The sequence below is a fragment of the Cuculus canorus genome, chromosome 37 (genome assembly GCF_017976375.1).
Source record: "Cuculus canorus isolate bCucCan1 chromosome 37, bCucCan1.pri, whole genome shotgun sequence".
Taxonomy (NCBI): Eukaryota; Metazoa; Chordata; class Aves; order Cuculiformes; family Cuculidae; genus Cuculus; species Cuculus canorus.
In genome coordinates, this window is record NC_071437.1 from 902,811 (window position 1) to 922,782 (window position 19,972).

The 19,972-nt window shown below is 62.6% G+C and overlaps 1 protein-coding gene across 2 annotated transcripts in view; it reads left to right on the forward strand.

The window, feature by feature from the left end:
- RYR1 (ryanodine receptor 1) overlaps window positions 1-19,972 on the forward strand; it is a 130,647-nt gene that overhangs the window by 17,135 nt on the left and 93,540 nt on the right. For both annotated transcript variants that reach the window (XM_054052902.1, XM_054052901.1), the window contains 9 exons: window positions 2,159-2,323; window positions 3,378-3,499; window positions 4,789-4,975; window positions 6,368-6,503; window positions 7,754-7,849; window positions 8,689-8,807; window positions 9,401-9,534; window positions 11,688-11,911; window positions 14,037-14,229. In XM_054052902.1, coding sequence (XP_053908877.1) covers window positions 2,159-2,323; window positions 3,378-3,499; window positions 4,789-4,975; window positions 6,368-6,503; window positions 7,754-7,849; window positions 8,689-8,807; window positions 9,401-9,534; window positions 11,688-11,911; window positions 14,037-14,229 — 1,376 coding nt within the window. The remainder of the gene's footprint in view (window positions 1-2,158; window positions 2,324-3,377; window positions 3,500-4,788; window positions 4,976-6,367; window positions 6,504-7,753; window positions 7,850-8,688; window positions 8,808-9,400; window positions 9,535-11,687; window positions 11,912-14,036; window positions 14,230-19,972) is intronic.

Consider the following 19,972-nt stretch of genomic DNA (forward strand, 5'->3'; position numbering starts at 1 on the left):
CCCGTCCTGGTCCTCATCCCGTCCTGCTCCTCATCCCATCCTGCTCCTCATCCCATCCTTCTTGGACCCCATCCTCATCCCGTCCTGCTCCTCATCCCATCCTGCTCCTCATCCCGTCCTGCTCCTCATCCCATCCTGCTCCTCATCCCATCCTGCTCCTCATCCCGTCCTGCTCCTCATCCCATCCTGCTCCTCACCCCGTCCTGCTCCTCATCCCATCCTGCTCCTCATCCCGTCCTGCTCCTCATCCCGTCCTGCTCCTCATCCCGTCCTGCTCCTCATCCCGTCCTGCTCCTCATCCCATCCTGCTCCTCATCCCAACCTGCTCCTCATCCCATCCTGCTCCTCATCCCATCCTGGTCCTCACCCCATCCTGCTCCTCATCCCGTCCTGCTCCTCATCCCATCCTGATCCTCATCCCATCCCGGTCCTCATCCCATCCTGCTCCTCATCCCATCCTGCTCCTCATCCCATCCTGCTCCTCATCCCATCCTGGTCCTCATCCCGTCCTGCTCCTCATCCCGTCCTGCTCCTCATCCCATCCTGGTCCTCACCCCATCCTGCTCCTCATCCCGTCCTGCTCCTCATCCCATCCTGATCCTCATCCCATCCCGGTCCTCATCCCATCCTGCTCCTCATCCCATCCTGCTCCTCATCCCATCCTGCTCCTCATCCCATCCTGGTCCTCATCCCGTCCTGCTCCTCATCCCGTCCTGATCCTCATCCCGTCCTGCTCCTCATCCCATCCTGGTCCTCATCCCGTCCTGCTCCTCATCCCATCCTGCTCCTCATCCCAACCTGCTCCTCATCCCATCATGGTCCTCATCCCATCCTGCTCCTCATCCCATCCTGCTCCTCATCCCGTCCTGCTCCTCATCCCGTCCTGCTCCTCATCCCGTCCTGGTCCTCATCCCGTCCTGCTCCTCATCCCATCCTGGTCCTCATCCCGTCCTGCTCCTCATCCCATCCTGGTCCTCATCCCGTCCTGCTCCTTATTCCGACCCCTTCTTGGGCCCCATCCTCAACCTGAGCTGGTTCTCATCCCAACCTGGTCCTGACCCCTTCTTGGTGCCCATCCTCATCCCATCCTGGTCCTCATCCCATCCTGGTCTTCATCCTAACCTGATCCTCATCCTTTCTTGGTCCCCATCCTGGTCTTCATCCCATCCTGCTCCTCTTCCCATCCTGCTCCTCATCCCATCCTTCTTGGACCCCATCCTCATGCCAACCTGCTCCTCATCCCATCCTGGTCCTCATCCCATCTTTTTTGGTCCCCATCCTCATCCCATCCTGGTCCTCATCCCATCCTTCTTGGTCCCCATCCTCATCCCATCCTGGTCCTCATCCCAACCTGATCCTCATCCTTTCTTGGTCCCCATCCTGGTCCTCAACCCATCCTGGTCCTGACCCTTTCTTGGCCCTCATCCTCTCCCAGTCCTCATCCCATCCTACTTGGTCCCCATCCTCAACCTGAGCTGGTCCTGACCCCTTCTTGGTCCCCATCCTCATCCCATCCTGGTCCTCATCCCATCCTGGTCCTCATCCCATCTTTTTTGGTCCCCATCCTCATCCCAACCTGATCCTCATCCTTTCTTGGTCTCCATCCCATCCTGGTCCTGACCCTTTCTTGGTCCCCATCCTCATCCCATCCTGGTCCTCATCCCATCCTGATCCCCACCCCATCCTGGTCCTCATCCCATCCTGGTCCTCATCTCATCCCGGTCCTCATCCCATCCTGGTCCTCATCCCATCCTGATCCTCATCCCATCCTGCTCCTCAGTCCATCCTGGTCCTCATCCCATCCTGGTCCTCATCCCATCTTTTTTGGTCCCCATCCTCATCCCATCCTGATCCTCATCCCATCCCGGTACCCACCCCATCCTGGTCCTCATCCCATCCTGATCCTCATCCCATCCTGCTCCTCATCCCATCCTGGTCCCCACCCCATCCTGGTCCCCACCCCATCCTGGTCCTCATCCCATCCTGGTCCTCACCTTCGCGCTTGTCCTGACCCCTTCTTTGCCCCCAACCTGACCCCATCGCGCTTCCATCCCCATCCTGGTGGGATCCCTCTCCTGCTCCCACCCTGGTCCTCATCCCCGCGCTGGTCCTGACCCCTCCTTGGTCCCCATCCTGGTCCCCATCCCTGTCCCTGCAGGAGAAGCTGGAGGTGGTGGCCAAGCGGGACGTGGAGGGGATGGGACCCCCCGAGATCAAGTACGGGGAGTCGCTCTGCTTCGTGCAGCACGTGGCCAGCGGGCTCTGGCTCACCTACGCCGCCGCCGACACCAAGGCCATGCGCCTCGGGATGCTCAAGAGGAAGGTGGGGGTTCTTGGGACATCTCCGGGAGGTTCCGGGGTCATGGGGGCATCTCTGAAGGGATCCTGGAGCACCTCAGAGGGGTTCTGGGGTCCTTGAGGCATCTCTGAAGTGTTCTTGGGGCATCTCAAGAGGGTTCTGGGGTCCTTGGGGCATCTCCGAGGGGTTCTGGGGTCTTTGAGGCATCTCTGAGCGGTTCTTGGGACATCTCTGAGGCATTTGGGGTCTTTGGGGCATATTAGAGGGGTTCTTGGGGCACCTCAGGGGGGTTCTGGGGTCTTTGAGGCATCTCTGAAGGTTTCTTGGGGCATCTCAGGGGGTTCTGGGGTCCTTGGGGCACCGCAGAGGGGTTCTGCAGTCCTTAAGGCATCTCTGAAGGGTTTTTGGGGCACCTCAGGGGGTTCTTGGGGCATCTCAAGGGGGTTCTGGTGTCTTTAGGGCACCTCAAGAGGGTTCTTGGGGTATCTCAAGGGGGTTCTGGGGTCCTTGAGGCATCTCTGAAGGGTTCTTGGGGCATCTCAAGAGGGTTCTGGGGTCTTTGGGGCATCTCCAGGGGGTTCTGAGGGCATCTGTTGGTGGTTGTGGGGTCCTTGGGGCACCTCAGGGGGGTTTTGGAGTTCTTGGGGCATCTCAAGAGGATTCTGGTATCTTTGGGACATCTCAAGAGGGTTCTTGGGGCATCTCAACGGGGTTCTGGGGTCTTTGGGGCATCTCAAGAGGGTTCTTGGGGTATCTCAAGATGTTTTTGGTGTCTTTGGGGCATCTCAAGGGGGTTCTTGGGTCATCTCAAGGTGGTTCAGGGGTTCTTGTGGCATCTCAAGGGGGTTCTGGGGTCTTTGGGGCACCTCAAGAGGGTTCTTGGGGCATCTCAAGGGGGTTCTGGTGTCTTTGGGGCATCTCAAGGGGGTTCTTGGGGCATCTCAAGGGGGTTCTGGTATCTTTGGGTCATCTCAAGGGTTTCTGGAGCCCTTGGGGCACCTCTGGGGGGTTCTTGGGGCCCCTCTTGGTGGTTGTGGGGTGTCTCGGGGGGGTCTCACCGCCCTGTCCCCCCCCCCAGGCCATGCTGCACCAGGAGGGCCACATGGACGATGCGCTGTCGCTCACGCGCTCGCAGCATCAGGAGTCGCAGGCGGCGCGGATCATCTACAGCACGGCCGGGCTCTTCGGGGTCTTCATCAGGTTGGGGGGGGGGGGGCATGGGGGGGGTCTGTGGGGGTGCCATGGGGGTCTATGGGGGGTTATGGGGGTGTATGGGGGTCAATGGGGAGGTTATGGGGGTCTATGGGGGGGTTATAGGGGTCTATGAGGGGGTTATGGGGGTGTATGGGGGATTGGGGGGGTTATGGGGGGTCTATGGGGGTCAATAGGGAGGTTATGGGGGTCTATGGAGGGGTTATGGGGGTGTTATGGGGGTGTATGGGGGATTGGGGGGGGTTATGGGGGTCTATGAGGGTTAATAGGGGAGTATGGGGGGGGCCATGGGGGTCTATGGTGGTCAATAGGGGTCTATGGGGGGTGTTTATGGGGGGCTGTGAGGGGTTCTGGGGGGGTTCTGGGGGTCTATGGGGGTCAATAGGGGTCTATGGGGGTGCCATGGGGGTCTATGAGGGGGTTATGGGGGTGTATGGGGGATTGGGGGGGTTATGGGGGTCTATGGAGGGGTTATGGGGGGCTGTGAAGGGTTCTGGGGGTGTTCTGGGGGTCTATGGGGGTCAATAGGGGTCTATGGAGGGGTTATGGGGGTCTATAGGGGTCTGGGGGGGTTATGGGGGTCTATGGGGGGTTTATGGGGGTCTATGGGGGAGTTATGGGGGGTCTATGGGGGTCAATAGGGGTCTATGGAGGGGTTCTGGGGGGCTTTGAGGGGGTTATGGGGGTCTATGGTGGTCAATAGGGGTCTATGGGGGGTTTATGGGGGGCTGTGAGGGGTTCTGGGGGTCTATGGGGGTCAATAGGGGTCTATGGGGGGGCCATGGGGGTCTATGGTGGTCAATAGGGGTTTATGGGGGGGCCATGGGGGGCTGTGAGGGGTTCTGGGGGGGTTCTGGGGGTCTATGGGGGTCTATAGGGGGTCTATGGGGGCTTATGAGGGGCTATAGGGGGCCTATAGGGGAGTATGGGGGGGCCATGGGGGTCTATGGGGGGACTATGGGGGGCTATGGGGGGTTATGGGGGTCTATAGGGGTCTATAGGGGTCTATAGGGGTCTATGTGGAGTTATGGGGATCCTGGGGGGGTCCCATTGGGCTGAGAGGAGCAATAAGAACATTGGGAGGTTCCTGTGCGGGGGTGTCCCCCTGACCCCTGTGCCCCCCCAAATCCTAAAGTGGGGAGTGTGTACAATAACTCTTCATCCTTTGGGGGTGTCCTATGGAGAAGAATCGATATATATTTTTTGGGGGGCGGATCTTTCCTGGGATTTTAAGGGGGGGGTTCCCCTCAAATGTATGTCCCGTCCCCCCCCCCCAGGAGCCTCGATGGTTTGGGCCGCGGCGCTCGCGGGGCGCCGCCCCCCCCTCTGCCGCTCTCCGCCGTCGCCCTCAGCCTCCAGGACCTCATCGAGTACTTCCAACCGCCCCCGGCGGAGCTGCAGCACGAGCGGAGGCAGAGCCGCCTCCGAGCCCTCCGCAGCAGACAGAACCTCTTCCAGCAGGAGGTGTGGGGAGGGGGGGCACGGGGTAACCCCCCCCCCAAAAAAAATGGGGGGCAATGGGGGGAAAAGGGGGGGTTCTGAGGGTCCAAAGGGGCAGAGATGCTCGTGGGATGCAGGATGGGGACCACACAAAGCAGGAGGCCAGGATGATCCCCCAAAAAAATAGGGGAGAGAGGACACCCCAATAAAATGGGAGGCAGAGGACACCCCCAAAAATAGGGGGCACAAGACACCCCTAAAAAACTGGGGGTCAGGGGGGCAGTGGGTCCTATGGGGCAGAGATGCTCGTGGGATGCAGGATGGGGACCACACAAAGCAGGAGGCCAGGATGAACCCCCCAAAAATAGGGGAGAGAGGACACCCCAATAAAATGGGAGGCAGAGGACACCCCTAAAAAAATGGGGGGCAGAGGACACCCCAATAAAATGGGGGGCAGTGGGGGTTCTGAGGGTCCAAAGGGGCAGAGATGCTCGTGGGATGCAGGATGGGGACCACACAAAGCAGGAGGACAGGATGATCCCCCCAAAAAATAGGAAAGAGAGGACACCCCCAATAAAATGGGAGGCAGAGAACACCCCCAAAAAAAAGGGGGCAGAGGACACCCCAATAAAATGGGGGGGCAGTGGGGGTTCTGAGGGTCCTATGGGGCAGAGATGCTCGTGGGATGCAGGATGGGGACCACACAGAGCCCTTCCAGCAGGAGGACAGGATGAACCCCCCAAAAAATGGGGGGCAGAGGACACCCCAATAAAATGTGGGGCAGAGGACACCCCTAAAAAAATGGGGGGCAGAGGACACCCCTAAAAAAATGGGGGGAAAGGGGGGCAGTGGGGGTTCTGTGGGTCCTATGGGGCAGAGATGCTCATGGGATGCAGGATGGGGACCACACTAAAGCCATTCCAGCAGGAGGACAGGATGACCCCCCCAAAAATGGGGGGCAGAGGACACCCCCAATAAAATGGGAGGCAGAGGACACCCCTAAAAAAATGGGGGGCACAAGACACCCCTAAAAAACTGGAGGTCAGGGGGGCAGTGGGTCCTATGGGGCAGAGATGCTCGTGGGATGCAGGATGGGGACCACACTAAAGCCATTCCAGCAGGAGGTGGGAGGTCAGGGTGACCCCCCCAAAAAATAGGGGAAAGAGGACACCCCAATAAAATGGGAGGCAGAGGACACCCCCAAAAATGGGGGGTCAAGGGGGAAGTGGGGGCTCTGTGGGTCCTATGGGGCAGAGATGCTCGTGGGATGCTCCGAGGGATGCTCGTGGGATGCAGGAACGCAATGGGTCCGCTATGGGTCCCTATGGGTCCACTATGGGTCGCTATGGGTCACTATGGGTCACTACGGGTCCGTTATGGGTCGCTGTGGGTCGCTATGGGTCCCATTCTGCTCAGGGTATGGTGGCGCTGGTCCTGACCTGCATCGACCGCCTCAACGTCTTCAGCACAGCCGCGCACTTCGCTGAGTTCGCGGGCGAGGAGGCGGCCGCCAGCTGGAAGAAGATCCTCAACCTCCTCTACGAGCTCCTCGGTGCGCTATGGGGCGCATGGGGGGCAGATGTGGGGCGCTGTGGGGCAGATAGGGGGCTGTGGAGGCCATAGGGAGGAATGGGGTCCATGGGGCAGAAGATCAACCTCCTCTACGAGCTGCTGGGTGGGATGTGAGGCAGGATGTGGGGCGCTATGGGGAAGAATGAGGCGCTATGGGGCAGAATGGGGCCCTATGGGGCAGATGTGGGGCGCTATGGGGCAGATGTGGGGCTGTGGAGACCATAGGGAGGAATGGGGTTCTTTGGGGCAGAAGGTCAACCCCCTCTACGAGCTGCTGGGTGGGATGTGGGGCAGGATGTGGGGCACTATGGGGAAGAATGAGGCGCTATGGGGCAGATGTGGGGCTGTGGAGACCATAGGGAGGAATGGGGTTCTTTGGGGCAGAAGGTCAACCTCCTCTACGAGCTGTTGGGTGGGATGTGGGGCAGGATGTGGGGCGCTATGGGGCAGGATGGGGCTCTATGGAGCAGGATGGGACGCTATAGGGTGGGATGGGGCCCTATGGGGCAGATGTGGGGCGCTATGGGGCAGATGTGGGGCTGTGGAGGCCATGGGGTAGGATGGTGTCCGTGGGACAGAAGGTCAACCCCCTCCACGAGATACTGGGTGGGATGTGGGGCAGGATGTGGGGCGCTATGGGGCAGGATGGGACGCTATGGGGCAGGATGGGGCCCTATGGGGCAGATGTGGGGCGCTATGGGGCAGATATGGAGCTGTGGAGACCATAGGGAGGAATGGGGTTCTTTGGGGCAGAAGGTCAACCTCCTCTATGAGCTGCTGGGTGGGATGTGGGGCAGGATGTGGGGCGCTATGGGGCAGGATGGGGCGCTATGGAGCTGGATGGGACGCTATAGGGTGGGATGGGGCCCTATGGGGCAGATGTGGGGCGCTATGGGGCAGATAGGGGGCTGTGGAGGCCATGGGGTAGGATGGTGTCCGTGGGACAGAAGGTCAACCTCCTCTATGAGATACTGGGTGCAATGTGGGGCAGGATGTGGGGCGCTATGGGGCAGGATGGGGCCCTATGGGGCAGATGTGGGGCGCTGTGGGGCGCTATGGGGCAGATATGGGGCTGTGGAGACCATAGGGAGGAATGGTGTCCATGGGACAGAAGGTCAACCTCCTCTATGAGCTGCGGGGCGCAATGTGGGGCAGATGTGGGGCGCTATGGGGCAGGCTGTGGGTGGCTATGGGTCGCTGTGGGGCAGCCCCTCACCCTCCGCCCCACAGCGTCCCTGATCCGTGGGAACCGCGCCAACTGCGCCCTCTTCTCCACCAACCTGGACTGGGTGGTCAGCAAACTGGACCGCCTGGAGGCCTCCTCGGGTACGGGGGACACTTGGGGGGCAGCTGTGGGGCTGGGGACCTCGCTATGGGGCTGAGGACCTCGCTATGGGGCTGGAGACCCAGCTATGGGGCTGAGGTCCCATCTGTGGGGCTGAGAACCCATCTGTGGGGATGGAGAACCCATCTGTGGGGATGGAGAACCTTGCCCAAGGTCTGAGGAACCTCGCTATGGGGCTGGGGACCCATCTATGGGGCTGAGGACCTCGCTATGGGGCAGGAGACCCATCTATGGGGCTGAGGACCTCGCTATGGGGCAGGAGACCCATCTATGGGGCTGAGGTCCCATCTGTGGGGCTGAGAACCCATCGCTGAGGTTGGAGAACCTCACCCAAGGTCTGAGGAACATCACTATGGGGTTGGAGAACCTCGCTATGGGGCTGGGGACCTCGCTATGGGGCTGAGGGCCTCGCTATGGGGCTGGGGACCCATCTATGGGGCTGAGGTCCCATCTATGGGGCTGAGAACCCATCGCTGAGGTTGGAGAACCTCACCCAAGGTCTGAGGAACGTCACTATGGGGTTGGAGAACCTCCCTATGGGGCTGAGGACCTCGCTATGGGGCTGAGGACCTCGCTATGGGGCTGAGGACCTCGCTATGGGGCTGGAGACCCATCTATGGGGCTGAGGTCCCATCTATGGGGCTGAGAACCCATCGCTGAGGTTGGAGAACCTCACCCAAGGTCTGAAGAACATCACTATGGGGTTGGAGAACCTCCCTATGGGGCTGAGGACCTCGCTATGGGGCTGAGGACCTCGCTATGGGGCTGAGGACCTCGCTATGGGGCTGAGGAGCTCGCTATGGGTCGGGGTGTCCCACAGGCATCCTGGAGGTCCTCTACTGCGTCCTGATCGAGAGCCCCGAGGTGCTCAACATCATCCAGGAGAACCACATCAAGTCCATCATCTCCCTCCTGGACAAGCACGGCCGCAACCACAAGGTGGGGAGAAGACCTCGGGGGAGGGACCTGGAGGACCTCGAGATGGTCCTGGAGGACCTCAAAGTGCTCCTGGAGGACCAAGAGGGGCTCCTGAGGGCCTTGAGGTGCTCCTGGAGGACTTCAAGGGGTTCCTTGAGGAGCTCCTGGGGGTCTCGAGATGTTCCTGGAGGACCTCAAGGTGTTTCTGGAGGTCTTGGAGGACCTCAAGGTGCTCCTGGAGGACCAAGAGGGGCTCCTGAGGGCCTTGAGGTGCTCCTGGAGGACTTCAAGGGGTTCCTTGAGGAGCTCCTGTGGGCCTCGAGATGTTCCTGGAAGACCTCATGATGTTCCTGGAGGACCTCAAGGTGTTTCTGGAGGTCTTGGAGGACCTCAAGGTGCTCCTGGAGGACCTCGAGGGGCTCCTGTGGCCCTTGAGGTGTTCCTGGAGAAGGTTGAGATGCTCCTGGAGGTCTCTGGGTGGTCTTGAAGGTCTTTGAACGTTCTTGGGGTGCTTCTGGAAGACCTTGAGATGTTCTCGGGGTCCTCCTGGGGGGTCCCAAGTGACCTTGAGGTGGTGCTCCTTGGTGACCTCGAGGTCCTCCTGTGTCCCCCAGGTGTTGGATGTCCTCTGCTCCCTCTGCGTCTGCAACGCGGTGGCCGTGCGCTCCAACCAGAACCTCATCACCGAGAACCTTCTGCCCCGACGGGACCTCCTGCTCCAGACCCAGATGGTCAACTATGTCACCTGGTGGGTGCTGGGGGGGGGGGGGGGGGGTGTCCTGGAGGACCTTGAGGTGCTCCTGGGGGGCTCAGGTGGGTCCGGGGGTCTCCTTGAGGTGCTCCTGGAGGACCTTGAGGTGTTCTGAAGGTTCCCCAGGGCATCTTAGGGTGGTTCTGGAAGACCTTGAGATGCCCTTCTTGAGATGCCCTTGAGGCTCTCCAGAACCCCTTGAGACCCCCTTGAGGCTCTCCAGAACCCTTTGAGACGCTCTTGAGGGTCTCCAGAACCCCTTGAGACGCTCTTGAGGTTCTCCAGAACCCCTTGAGATCCTCTTGAGGTTCTTCAATGCATCTTGAGATGCTCTTAAGGCTCTCCAGAACACCTGGAGATGCTTTTGAGGTTCTCCAGACCTTATTGAGACACTCTTGAGGTTCTCCAATGCATCTTGAGGCTCTCCAGACCCTCTTGAGGTTCTCCAGAACCCCTTGAGATACTCTTGAGGTTCTCCAGGCCCTCTTGAGACCCTCTTGAGGCTCTTCAATGCATCTTGAGACCCTCTTGAGGCTCTCCAGACCCTCTTGAGACCCTCTTGAGGCTCTCCAGACCCTATTGAGACCCTCTTGAGGTTCTCCAGAACCCCTTGAGACTCTCTTGAGGTTCTCCAGAACCCCTTGAGACCCTATTGAGGTTCTTCAATGCCTCTTGAGATGCTCTTGATGTTCTCCAGACCCTCTTGAGGCTCTATAGACCCTCTTGAGACCCCCTTGATGTTCTTCAATGCGTCTTGAGATGCTCTTGAGGCTCTTCAATGCATCTTGAGACCCTCTTGAGGTTCTCCAGAACCCCTTGAGACTCTCTTGAGGCTCTCCAGAACCCCTTGAGACCCTCTAGAGGTTCTTCAATGCATCTTGAGATGCTCTTGAAGCTCTCCAGACCCTCTTGAGACCCGCTTGAGGTTCTCCAGAACCCCTTGAGATACTCTTGAGGTTCTCCAGAATCCCTTGAGACCCTCTTGATGTTCTCCAGACCCTCTTGAGGTTCTCCAGAACCCCTTGAGATGCTCTTGAGGTTCTCCAGAACCCCTTGAGACCCTCTTGATGTTCTCCAGACCCTCTTGAGGTTCTCCAGAACCCCTTGAGACCCTCTTGATGTTCTCCAGACCCTCTTGAGGTTCTCCAGAACCCCTTGAGACTCTCTTGAGGTTCTCCAGAACCCCTTGAAACCCTATTGAGGTTCTTCAATGCATCTTGAGATGCTCTTGAAGCTCTCCAGACCCTCTTGAGACCCCCTTGAGGTTCTCCAGAACCCCTTGAGATGCTCTTGAGGCTCTCCAGACCCTCTTGAGACCCTCTTGAGGCTCTTCAGACCCCCTTGAGACCCTCTTGATGTTCTCCAGACCCTCTTGAGGTTCTCCAGACCCCCTTGAGACGCTCTTGAGGTTCTCCAGAACCCCTTGAGACCCTCTTGATGTTCTCCAGACCCTCTTGAGGTTCTCCAGACCCCCTTGAGACGCTCTTGAGGTTCTCCAGACCCCCTTGAAACCCTCTTGAGGTTCTCCAGACCCCCTTGAGACCCCCTTGAGGTTCTCCAGAACCCCTTGAGATGCTCTTGAGGCTCTCCAGACCTTATTGAGACACTTTTGAGGTTCTCCAATGCATCTTGAGGCTCTCCAGACCCTCTTGAGGTTCTCCAGACCCTCTTGAGGTTCTCCAGAACCCCTTGAGATGCTCTTGAGGTTCTCCAGACCCCCTTGAAACCCTCTTGAGGTTCTCCAGAACCCCTTGAGATGCCCTTGAGGTTCTCCAGACCCCCTTGAGACCCCCTTGAGGTTCTCCAGAACCCCTTGAGATGCTCTTGAGGCTCTCCAGACCTTATTGAGACACTTTTGAGGTTCTCCAATGCATCTTGAGGCTCTCCAGACCCTCTTGATATTCTCCAGACCCTCTTGAGGTTCTCCAGAACCCCTTCAGACCCTCTTGAGGTTCCCCAGAACCCCTTGAGACTCTCTTGAGGTTCTCCAGACCCCCTTGAGATTCTCCAGAACCCCTTGAGATGCTCTTGATGTTCTCCAGACCCCCTTGAGATGCTGTTGAGGTCCTCCTGGACCCCCTGGAGATGTTCCTGGGGGGTTGTTCCGGGGGTACCCCCTGACGCCGGCGCGTGTCCCCCCTCTTTGGCAGCATTCGCCCCAACCTGTTTGTGGGGACGGGCGTGGGCTCCACGCAGTTCCCGCGGTGGTACTTCGAGGTGGCGGTGGAGCGGGCGGAGGGTCCCCACCTGCGGGTGGGGTGGGCGGCGGCCGCGGGGTTCAGCCCCTCCCCGGGCGGCGGCGAAGGTTGGGGCGCCAACGGCGTCGGGGACGACCTCTGCTCCTTCGCCTTCGACGGGAGGCACCTCTGGACCGGTAACTGGGGGCACTGGGAGCTACTGGGAGCCACTGGGAGCGAACTGGGAGCAAACTGGGAGCCACTGGGAGCGAACTGGGAACCACTGGGGGCCACTGGGAGCGAACTGGGAACCACTGGGGGCCACTGGGAGCGAACTGGGAACCACTGGGGGCCACTGGGAGCTACTGGGAACCACTGGGGGCCACTGGGAGCAAACTGGGAACCACTGGGGGCCACTGGGAGCTACTGGGAACCACTGGGGGCCACTGGGAACCACTGGGAGCAAACTGGGAACCACTGGGGGCCACTGGGAGCAAACTGGGAGCATCACTGGGGCTACTGGGAACAAACTGGGAACCACTGGGGGCATCACCCACCCTGTAAGGTCCCTGTGTCCCCATGATGTCCCCCATGATGTCTCCATGGTGTCCCCATGTCCCCATGATCTCCCCGATGATGTCCATGGTGTCCCCCATGGTGTCCCCATGATCTCCTGACACTGTCCCCCCCCGGTGTCCCCAGGGGGTCTCCCCCGCCCGGTGATGTCCCCATGATCTCCTGACACTGTCCCCCCCGGTTGTCCCCAGGGGGTCTCCCCCGCCCGGTGGTGTCCCCCCATGGTGTCTCCCATGGTGTCCCCATGGTGTCCCTGACACTGTCCCCCCGGTTGTCCCCAGGGGGTCTCCCCCGCCCGGTGGTGTCCCCATGGTGTCCCTGACACTGTCCCCCCCCGGTGTCCCCAGGGGGGCTCCCCCGCCCGGTGGTGTCCCCCATGGTGTCCCCCATGATGTCCCCCATGGTGTCCCCATGGTGTCCCCATGATCTCCTGACTCTGTCCCCCCGGTGTCCCCAGGGGGTCTCCCCCGCCCGGTGGTGTCCCCACGGTGTCCCTGACACTGTCCCCCTGTTGTCCCCAGGGGGTCTCCCCCGCCCGGTGGTGTCCCCCATGGTGTCCCCATGATCTCCTGACGGTGTCCCCCCCGGTTGTCCCCAGGGGGTCTCCCCCGCCCGGTGGTGTCCCCCATGATGTCCCCCATGGTGTCCCCATGATCTCCTGACACTGTCCCCCCCGGTGTCCCCAGGGGGTCTCCCCCGCCCGGTGGTGTCCCCCCATGGTGTCCCTGACTCTGTCCCCCCCCGTTGTCCCCAGGGGGTCTCCCCCGGCCGGTGGTGTCCCCCATGATCTCCTGACATTGTCCCCCCGGTGTCCCCAGGGGGTCTCCCCCGCCCGGTGGTGTCCCCCATGATCTCCTGACTCTGTCCCCCCCGGTTGTCCCCAGGGGGGCTCCCCCGCCCGGTGGTGTCCCCCATGGTGTCCCCCATGGTGTCCCCCATGATCTCCTGACACTGTCCCCCCCGTTGTCCCCAGGGGGTCTCCCCCGCCCGGTGGTGTCCCCCATGGTGTCCCTGACATTGTCCCCCCGGTGTCCCCAGGGGGGCTCCCCCGCCCGGTGGTGTCCCCCCATGGTGTCCCCCATGGTGTCCCCACGGTGTCCCCACGGTGTCCCTGATGGTGTCCCCCGGTTGTCCCCAGGGGGGCTCCCCCGCCCGGTGGTGTCCCCCATGATCTCCTGACGGTGTCCCCCCCGGTGTCCCCAGGGGGTCTCCCCCGCCCGGTGGTGTCCCCCCATGGTGTCCCCATGATCTCCTGACACTGTCCCCCCCGGTTGTCCCCAGGGGGTCTCCCCCGCCCGGTGGTGTCCCCCCATGGTGTCTCCATGGTGTCCCCATGATCTCCTGACATTGTCCCCCCGGTGTCCCCAGGGGGTCTCCCCCGCCCGGTGGTGTCCCCATGGTGTCCCTGACTCTGTCCCCCCGTTGTCCCCAGGGGGTCTCCCCCGCCCGGTGGTGTCCCCCATGGTGTCCCCATGATCTCCTGACACTGTCCCCCCCGGTTGTCCCCAGGGGGGCTGTCCTGCCCGGTGATGTCCCCCATGATGTCCCCCATGATGTCCCCATGGTGTCCCCATGGTGTCCCCATGATGTCCATGATGTTCATGATGTCCCCATGATGTCCCTCATGATGTCCCCCATGATGTCCCCATGTCTCCATGATGTCCCTGATGGTGTCCATGATGTCCCCATGATGTCCCCCATGGTGTCCCCATGGTGTCCCTGACTCTGTCCCCCCGTTGTCCCCAGGGGGTCTCCCCCGGCCGGTGGTGTCCCCGCAGCGCCGGGCGCTGGCGGGGGGGGACGTGGTGAGCTGCTGCCTGGACCTGGGGGTGCCGAGCGCCTCCTTCCGCATCAACGGGGGCCCCGTCCAGGGCGTCCTCGAGGCCTTCAACCTCGACAGCCTCTTCTCGCCCGTCGCCAGCTTCTCCCACGGCGTCAGGTGCGCAACTGGGAGCGGCAACTGGGAGCACTGGGAGCGCTGGGAACGGCAACTGGGAGCACTGGGAGCGGCAACTGGGAGCACTGGGAGCGCTGGGAGCACTGGGAACGGCAACTGGGAGCACTGGGAGCACTGGGAACGGCAACTGGGAGCACTGGGAGCGCTGGGAGCGCTGGGAGCGGCAACTGGGAGCACTGGGAGCACTGGGAGCACTGGGAGCACTGGGAATGGCAACTGGGAGCACTGGGAGCGGCAACTGGGAGCACTGGGAGCGCTGGGAGCACTGGGAACGGCAACTGGGAGCGATGGGAACGGCAACTGGGAGCACTGGGAACGGCAACTGGGAGCACTGGGAGCGGCAACTGGGAGCACTGGGAGCACTGGGAGCGCTGGGAGCACTGGGAACGGCAACTGGGAGCACTGGGAGCACTGGGAGCGCTGGGAGCACTGGGAGCACTGGGAGCGCTGGGAACAGCAACTGGGAGCGCTGGGAGCGCTGGGAGCACTGGGAACGGCAACTGGGAGCACTGGGAGCACTGGGAGCGGCAACTGGGAGCACTGGGAGCACTGGGAACAGCAACTGGGAGCACTGGGAGCGCTGGGAGCACTGGGAGCACTGGGAACGGCAACTGGGAGCACTGGGAGCACTGGGAGCACTGGGAGCACTGGGAGCACTGGGAACGGCAACTGGGAGCGCTGGGAGCACTGGGAGCACTGGGAGCACTGGGAACGGCAACTGGGAGCACTGGGAGCACTGGGAGCACTGGGAACGGCAACTGGGAGCACTGGGAGCACTGGGAGCACTGGGAGCACTGGGAACGGCAACTGGGAGCACTGGGAGCGCTGGGAGCACTGGGAACGGCAACTGGGAGCACTGGGAGCGCTGGGAGCACTGGGAGCACTGGGAGCACTGGGAATGGCAACTGGGAGCGCTGGGAACGGCAACTGGGAGCACTGGGAGCACTGGGAACGGCAACTGGGAGCACTGGGAACGGCAACTGGGAGCACTGGGAGCGCTGGGAGCACTGGGAACGGCAACTGGGAGCGCTGGGAACGGCAACTGGGAGCACTGGGAACGGCAACTGGGAGCACTGGGAGCACTGGGAGCGGCAACTGGGAGCACTGGGAGCACTGGGAACGGCAACTGGGAGCGCTGGGAACGGCAACTGGGAGCACTGGGAGCACTGGGAGCACTGGGAGCGCTGGGAGCACTGGGAGCGCTGGGAGCACTGGGAGCACTGGGAGCGGCAACTGGGAGCACTGGGAACGGCAACTGGGAGCGCTGGGAGCACTGGGAGCACTGGGAGCACTGGGAGCACTGGGAGCGCTGGGAGCACTGGGAGCACTGGGAATGGCAACTGGGAGCACTGGGAGCACTGGGAGCACTGGGAGCGCTGGGAGCGCTGGGAGCACGGGGAGCACTGGGAGCACTGGGAACGGCAACTGGGAGCACTGGGAGCACTGGGAACGGCAACTGGGAGCACTGGGAGCACTGGGAACGGCAACTGGGAGCACTGGGAGCGGCAACTGGGAGCACTGGGAGAGCTGGGAGCGGCAACTGGGAGCACTGGGAGCGCTGGGAGCGCTGGGAACGGCAACTGGGAGCACTGGGAGCACTGGGAGCACTGGGAGCACTGGGAACGGCAACTGGGAGCACTGGGAACGGCAACTGGGAGCACTGGGAGCACTGGGAACGGCAACTGGGAGCACTGGGAGCGGCAACTGGGAGCACTGGGAGAGCTGGGAGCGGCAACTGGGAGCACTGGGAGCGCTGGGAGCGCTGGGAACGGCAACTGGGAGCACTGGGAGCACTGGGAGCACTGGGAGCACTGGGAGCACTGGGAGCGCTGGGAGCACTGGGAACGGCAACTGGGAGCACTGGGAGCGGCAACTGGGAGCGCTGGGAGCACTGGGAACGGCAACTGGGAGCACTGGGAACGGCAACTGGGAGCACTGGGAGCACTGGGAGCGCTGGGAGCGGCAACTGGGAGCACTGGGAGCGGCAACTGGGAGCACTGGGAGCACTGGGAGCGCTGGGAACAGCAACTGGGAGCGCTGGGAACGGCAACTGGGAGCACTGGGAACGGCAACTGGGAGCACTGGGAGCGCTGGGAGCACTGGGAGCACTGGGAGCACTGGGAACGGCAACTGGGAGCGCTGGGAGCGCTGGGAGCACTGGGAGCACTGGGAGCGCTGGGAGCACTGGGAGCACTGGGAACGGCAACTGGGAGCACTGGGAGCACTGGGAGCACTGGGAACAGCAACTGGGAGCACTGGGAGCACTGGGAGCACTGGGAACGGCAACTGGGAGCACTGGGAGCACTGGGAGCGCTGGGAACGGCAACTGGGAGCACTGGGAGCACTGGGAGCACTGGGAGCACTGGGAACGGCAACTGGGAGCACTGGGAGCGCTGGGAGCACTGGGAGCACTGGGAATGGCAACTGGGAGCACTGGGAGCGGCAACTGGGAGCGCTGGGAGCACTGGGAGCACTGGGAGCACTGGGAACGGCAACTGGGAGCACTGGGAGCGCTGGGAGCACTGGGAACGGCAACTGGGAGCACTGGGAGCACTGGGAACGGCAACTGGGAGCACTGGGAGCACTGGGAGCACTGGGAGCACTGGGAACAGCAACTGGGAGCACTGGGAGCGCTGGGAGCGGCAACTGGGAGCACTGGGAGCGGCAACTGGGAGCGCTGGGAGCACTGGGAACAGCAACTGGGAGCACTGGGAGCGGCAACTGGGAGCGCTGGGAGCACTGGGAGCACTGGGAGCACTGGGAACGGCAACTGGGAGCACTGGGAGCACTGGGAGCGCTGGGAATGGCAACTGGGAGCACTGGGAGCACTGGGAATGGCAACTGGGAGCGCTGGGAATGGCAACTGGGAGCACTGGGAGCGCTGGGAACGGCAACTGGGAGCGCTGGGAGTGCTGGGAGCACTGGGAACGGCAACTGGGAGCGCTGGGAGCACTGGGAGCACTGGGAGCACTGGGAGCGCTGGGAGCGCTGGGAGTACTGGGAACAGCAACTGGGAGCACTGGGAGCACTGGGAGCACTGGGAACGGCAACTGGGAGCACTGGGAGCGCTGGGAGCACTGGGAGCATTGGGAACGGCAACTGGGAGCACTGGGAACGGCAACTGGGAGCGCTGGGAGCGCTGGGAGCACTGGGAGCACTGGGAGCACTGGGAACGGCAACTGGGAGCGCTGGGAGCACTGGGAGCACTGGGAGCACTGGGAGCACTGGGAACGGCAACTGGGAGCGCTGGGAGCGCTGGGAACGGCAACTGGGAGCGCTGGGAGCACTGGGAGCACTGGGAGCACTGGGAACGGCAACTGGGAGCACTGGGAGCGCTGGGAGCACTGGGAACGGCAACTGGGAGCACTGGGAGCGCTGGGAGCACTGGGAGCACTGGGAGCACTGGGACTGGCAACTGGGAGCGCTGGGAACGGCAACTGGGAGCACTGGGAGCACTGGGAACGGCAACTGGGAGCACTGGGAACGGCAACTGGGAGCACTGGGAGCGCTGGGAGAGCTGGGAACGGCAACTGGGAGCACTGGGAGCACTGGGAACGGCAACTGGGAGCACTGGGAGAGCTGGGAACGGCAACTGGGAGCACTGGGAACGGCAACTGGGAGCACTGGGAGCACTGGGAACGGCAACTGGGAGCACTGGGAGAGCTGGGAACGGCAACTGGGAGCACTGGGAACGGCAACTGGGAGCGCTGGGAGCACTGGGAGCACTGGGAGCACTGGGAACGGCAACTGGGAGCGCTGGGAGCACTGGGAGCACTGGGAACGGCAACTGGGAGCACTGGGAGCACTGGGAGAGCTGGGAACGGCAACTGGGAGCGCTGGGAGCACTGGGAGCACTGGGAACGGCAACTGGGAGCACTGGGAGCACTGGGAGCACTGGGAACGGCAACTGGGAGCACTGGGAGCACTGGGAGCACTGGGAGCACTGGGAGCACTGGGAGTGCTGGGAACGGCAACTGGGAGCGCTGGGAGCGCTGGGAGCACTGGGAACGGCAACTGGGAGCGCTGGGAGCACTGGGAACGGCAACTGGGAACACTGGGAGCACTGGGAGCACTGGGAACGGCAACTGGGAGCGCTGGGAGCACTGGGAACGGCAACTGGGAACACTGGGAGCACTGGGAGCACTGGGAACGGCAACTGGGAGCGCTGGGAGCACTGGGAGCACTGGGAACGGCAACTGGGAGCACTGGGAGCACTGGGAACGGCAACTGGGAACACTGGGAGCACTGGGAGCACTGGGAACGGCAACTGGGAGCGCTGGGAGCACTGGGAGCACTGGGAACGGCAACTGGGAGCACTGGGAGCACTGGGAGCACTGGGAGCGCTGGGAACGGCAACTGGGAGCACTGGGAGCACTGGGAGCACTGGGAGCGCTGGGAACGGCAACTGGGAGCGCTGGGAGCACTGGGAGCACTGGGAGCGCTGGGAACGGCAACTGGGAGCGCTGGGAGCACTGGGAGCACTGGGAGCGCTGGGAGCACTGGGAGCACTGGGAGCACTGGAAACGGCAACTGGGAGCACTGGGAGCACTGGGAGCGCTGGGAGCACTGGGAACGGCAACTGGGAGCACTGGGAGCGCTGGGAACGGCAACTGGGAGCGCTGGGAGCACTGGGAACGGCAACTGGGAGCGCTGGGAGCACTGGGAGCACTGGGAGCGCTGGGAGCACTGGGAACGGCAACTGGGAGCACTGGGAACGGCAACTAGGAGCGCTGGGAGCGCTGGGAACAGCAACTGGGAGCACTGGGAACGGCAACTGGGAGCACTGGGAGCACTGGGAGCGCTGGGAACAGCAACTGGGAGCACTGGGAACGGCAACTGGGAGCACTGGGAGCGCTGGGAGCACTGGGAACGGCAACTGGGAGCACTGGGAACGGCAACTGGGAGCACTGGGAGCACTGGGAGCACTGGGAACGGCAACTGGGAGCACTGGGAGCGCTGGGAGTGCTGGGAGCACTGGGAACGGCAACTGGGAGCGCTGGGAGCACTGGGAGCACTGGGAACGGCAACTGGGAGCACTGGGAGCACTGGGAGCACTGGGAGCGCTGGGAACGGCAACTGGGAGCACTGGGAGCACTGGGAGCGCTGGGAACAGCAACTGGGAGCACTGGGAACGGCAACTGGGAGCACTGGGAGCACTGGGAGCACTGGGAACAGCAACTGGGAGCACTGGGAGCACTGGGAGCACTGGGAACGGCAACTGGGAGCACTGGGAGCACTGGGAGCGCTGGGAACGGCAACTGGGAGCACTGGGAGCACTGGGAGCACTGGGAGCACTGGGAACGGCAACTGGGAGCACTGGGAGCACTGGGAGCGCTGGGAACGGCAACTGGGAGCACTGGGAGTGCTGGGAGCACTGGGAGCACTGGGAATGGCAACTGGGAGCACTGGGAGCACTGGGAGCGCTGGGAGCGCTGGGAGCACTGGGAGCACTGGGAGCACTGGGAACGGCAACTGGGAGCGCTGGGAACGGCAACTGGGAGCACTGGGAGCACTGGGAGCGCTGGGAGCGCTGGGAGCACTGGGAGCACTGGGAGCACTGGGAACGGCAACTGGGAGCGCTGGGAGGAAAGCTACGGGGGGGCTATGGGGCTGCTGTGGGTCTGGGGGGGCGCTTTGGGGGGGCTCAGAACCCCCCCAGGCTGTGGTCCCCACATTATGGGGGAGTCCCAGTTGCCCATACTGGTATCCCAGTCTCCAAACTGGG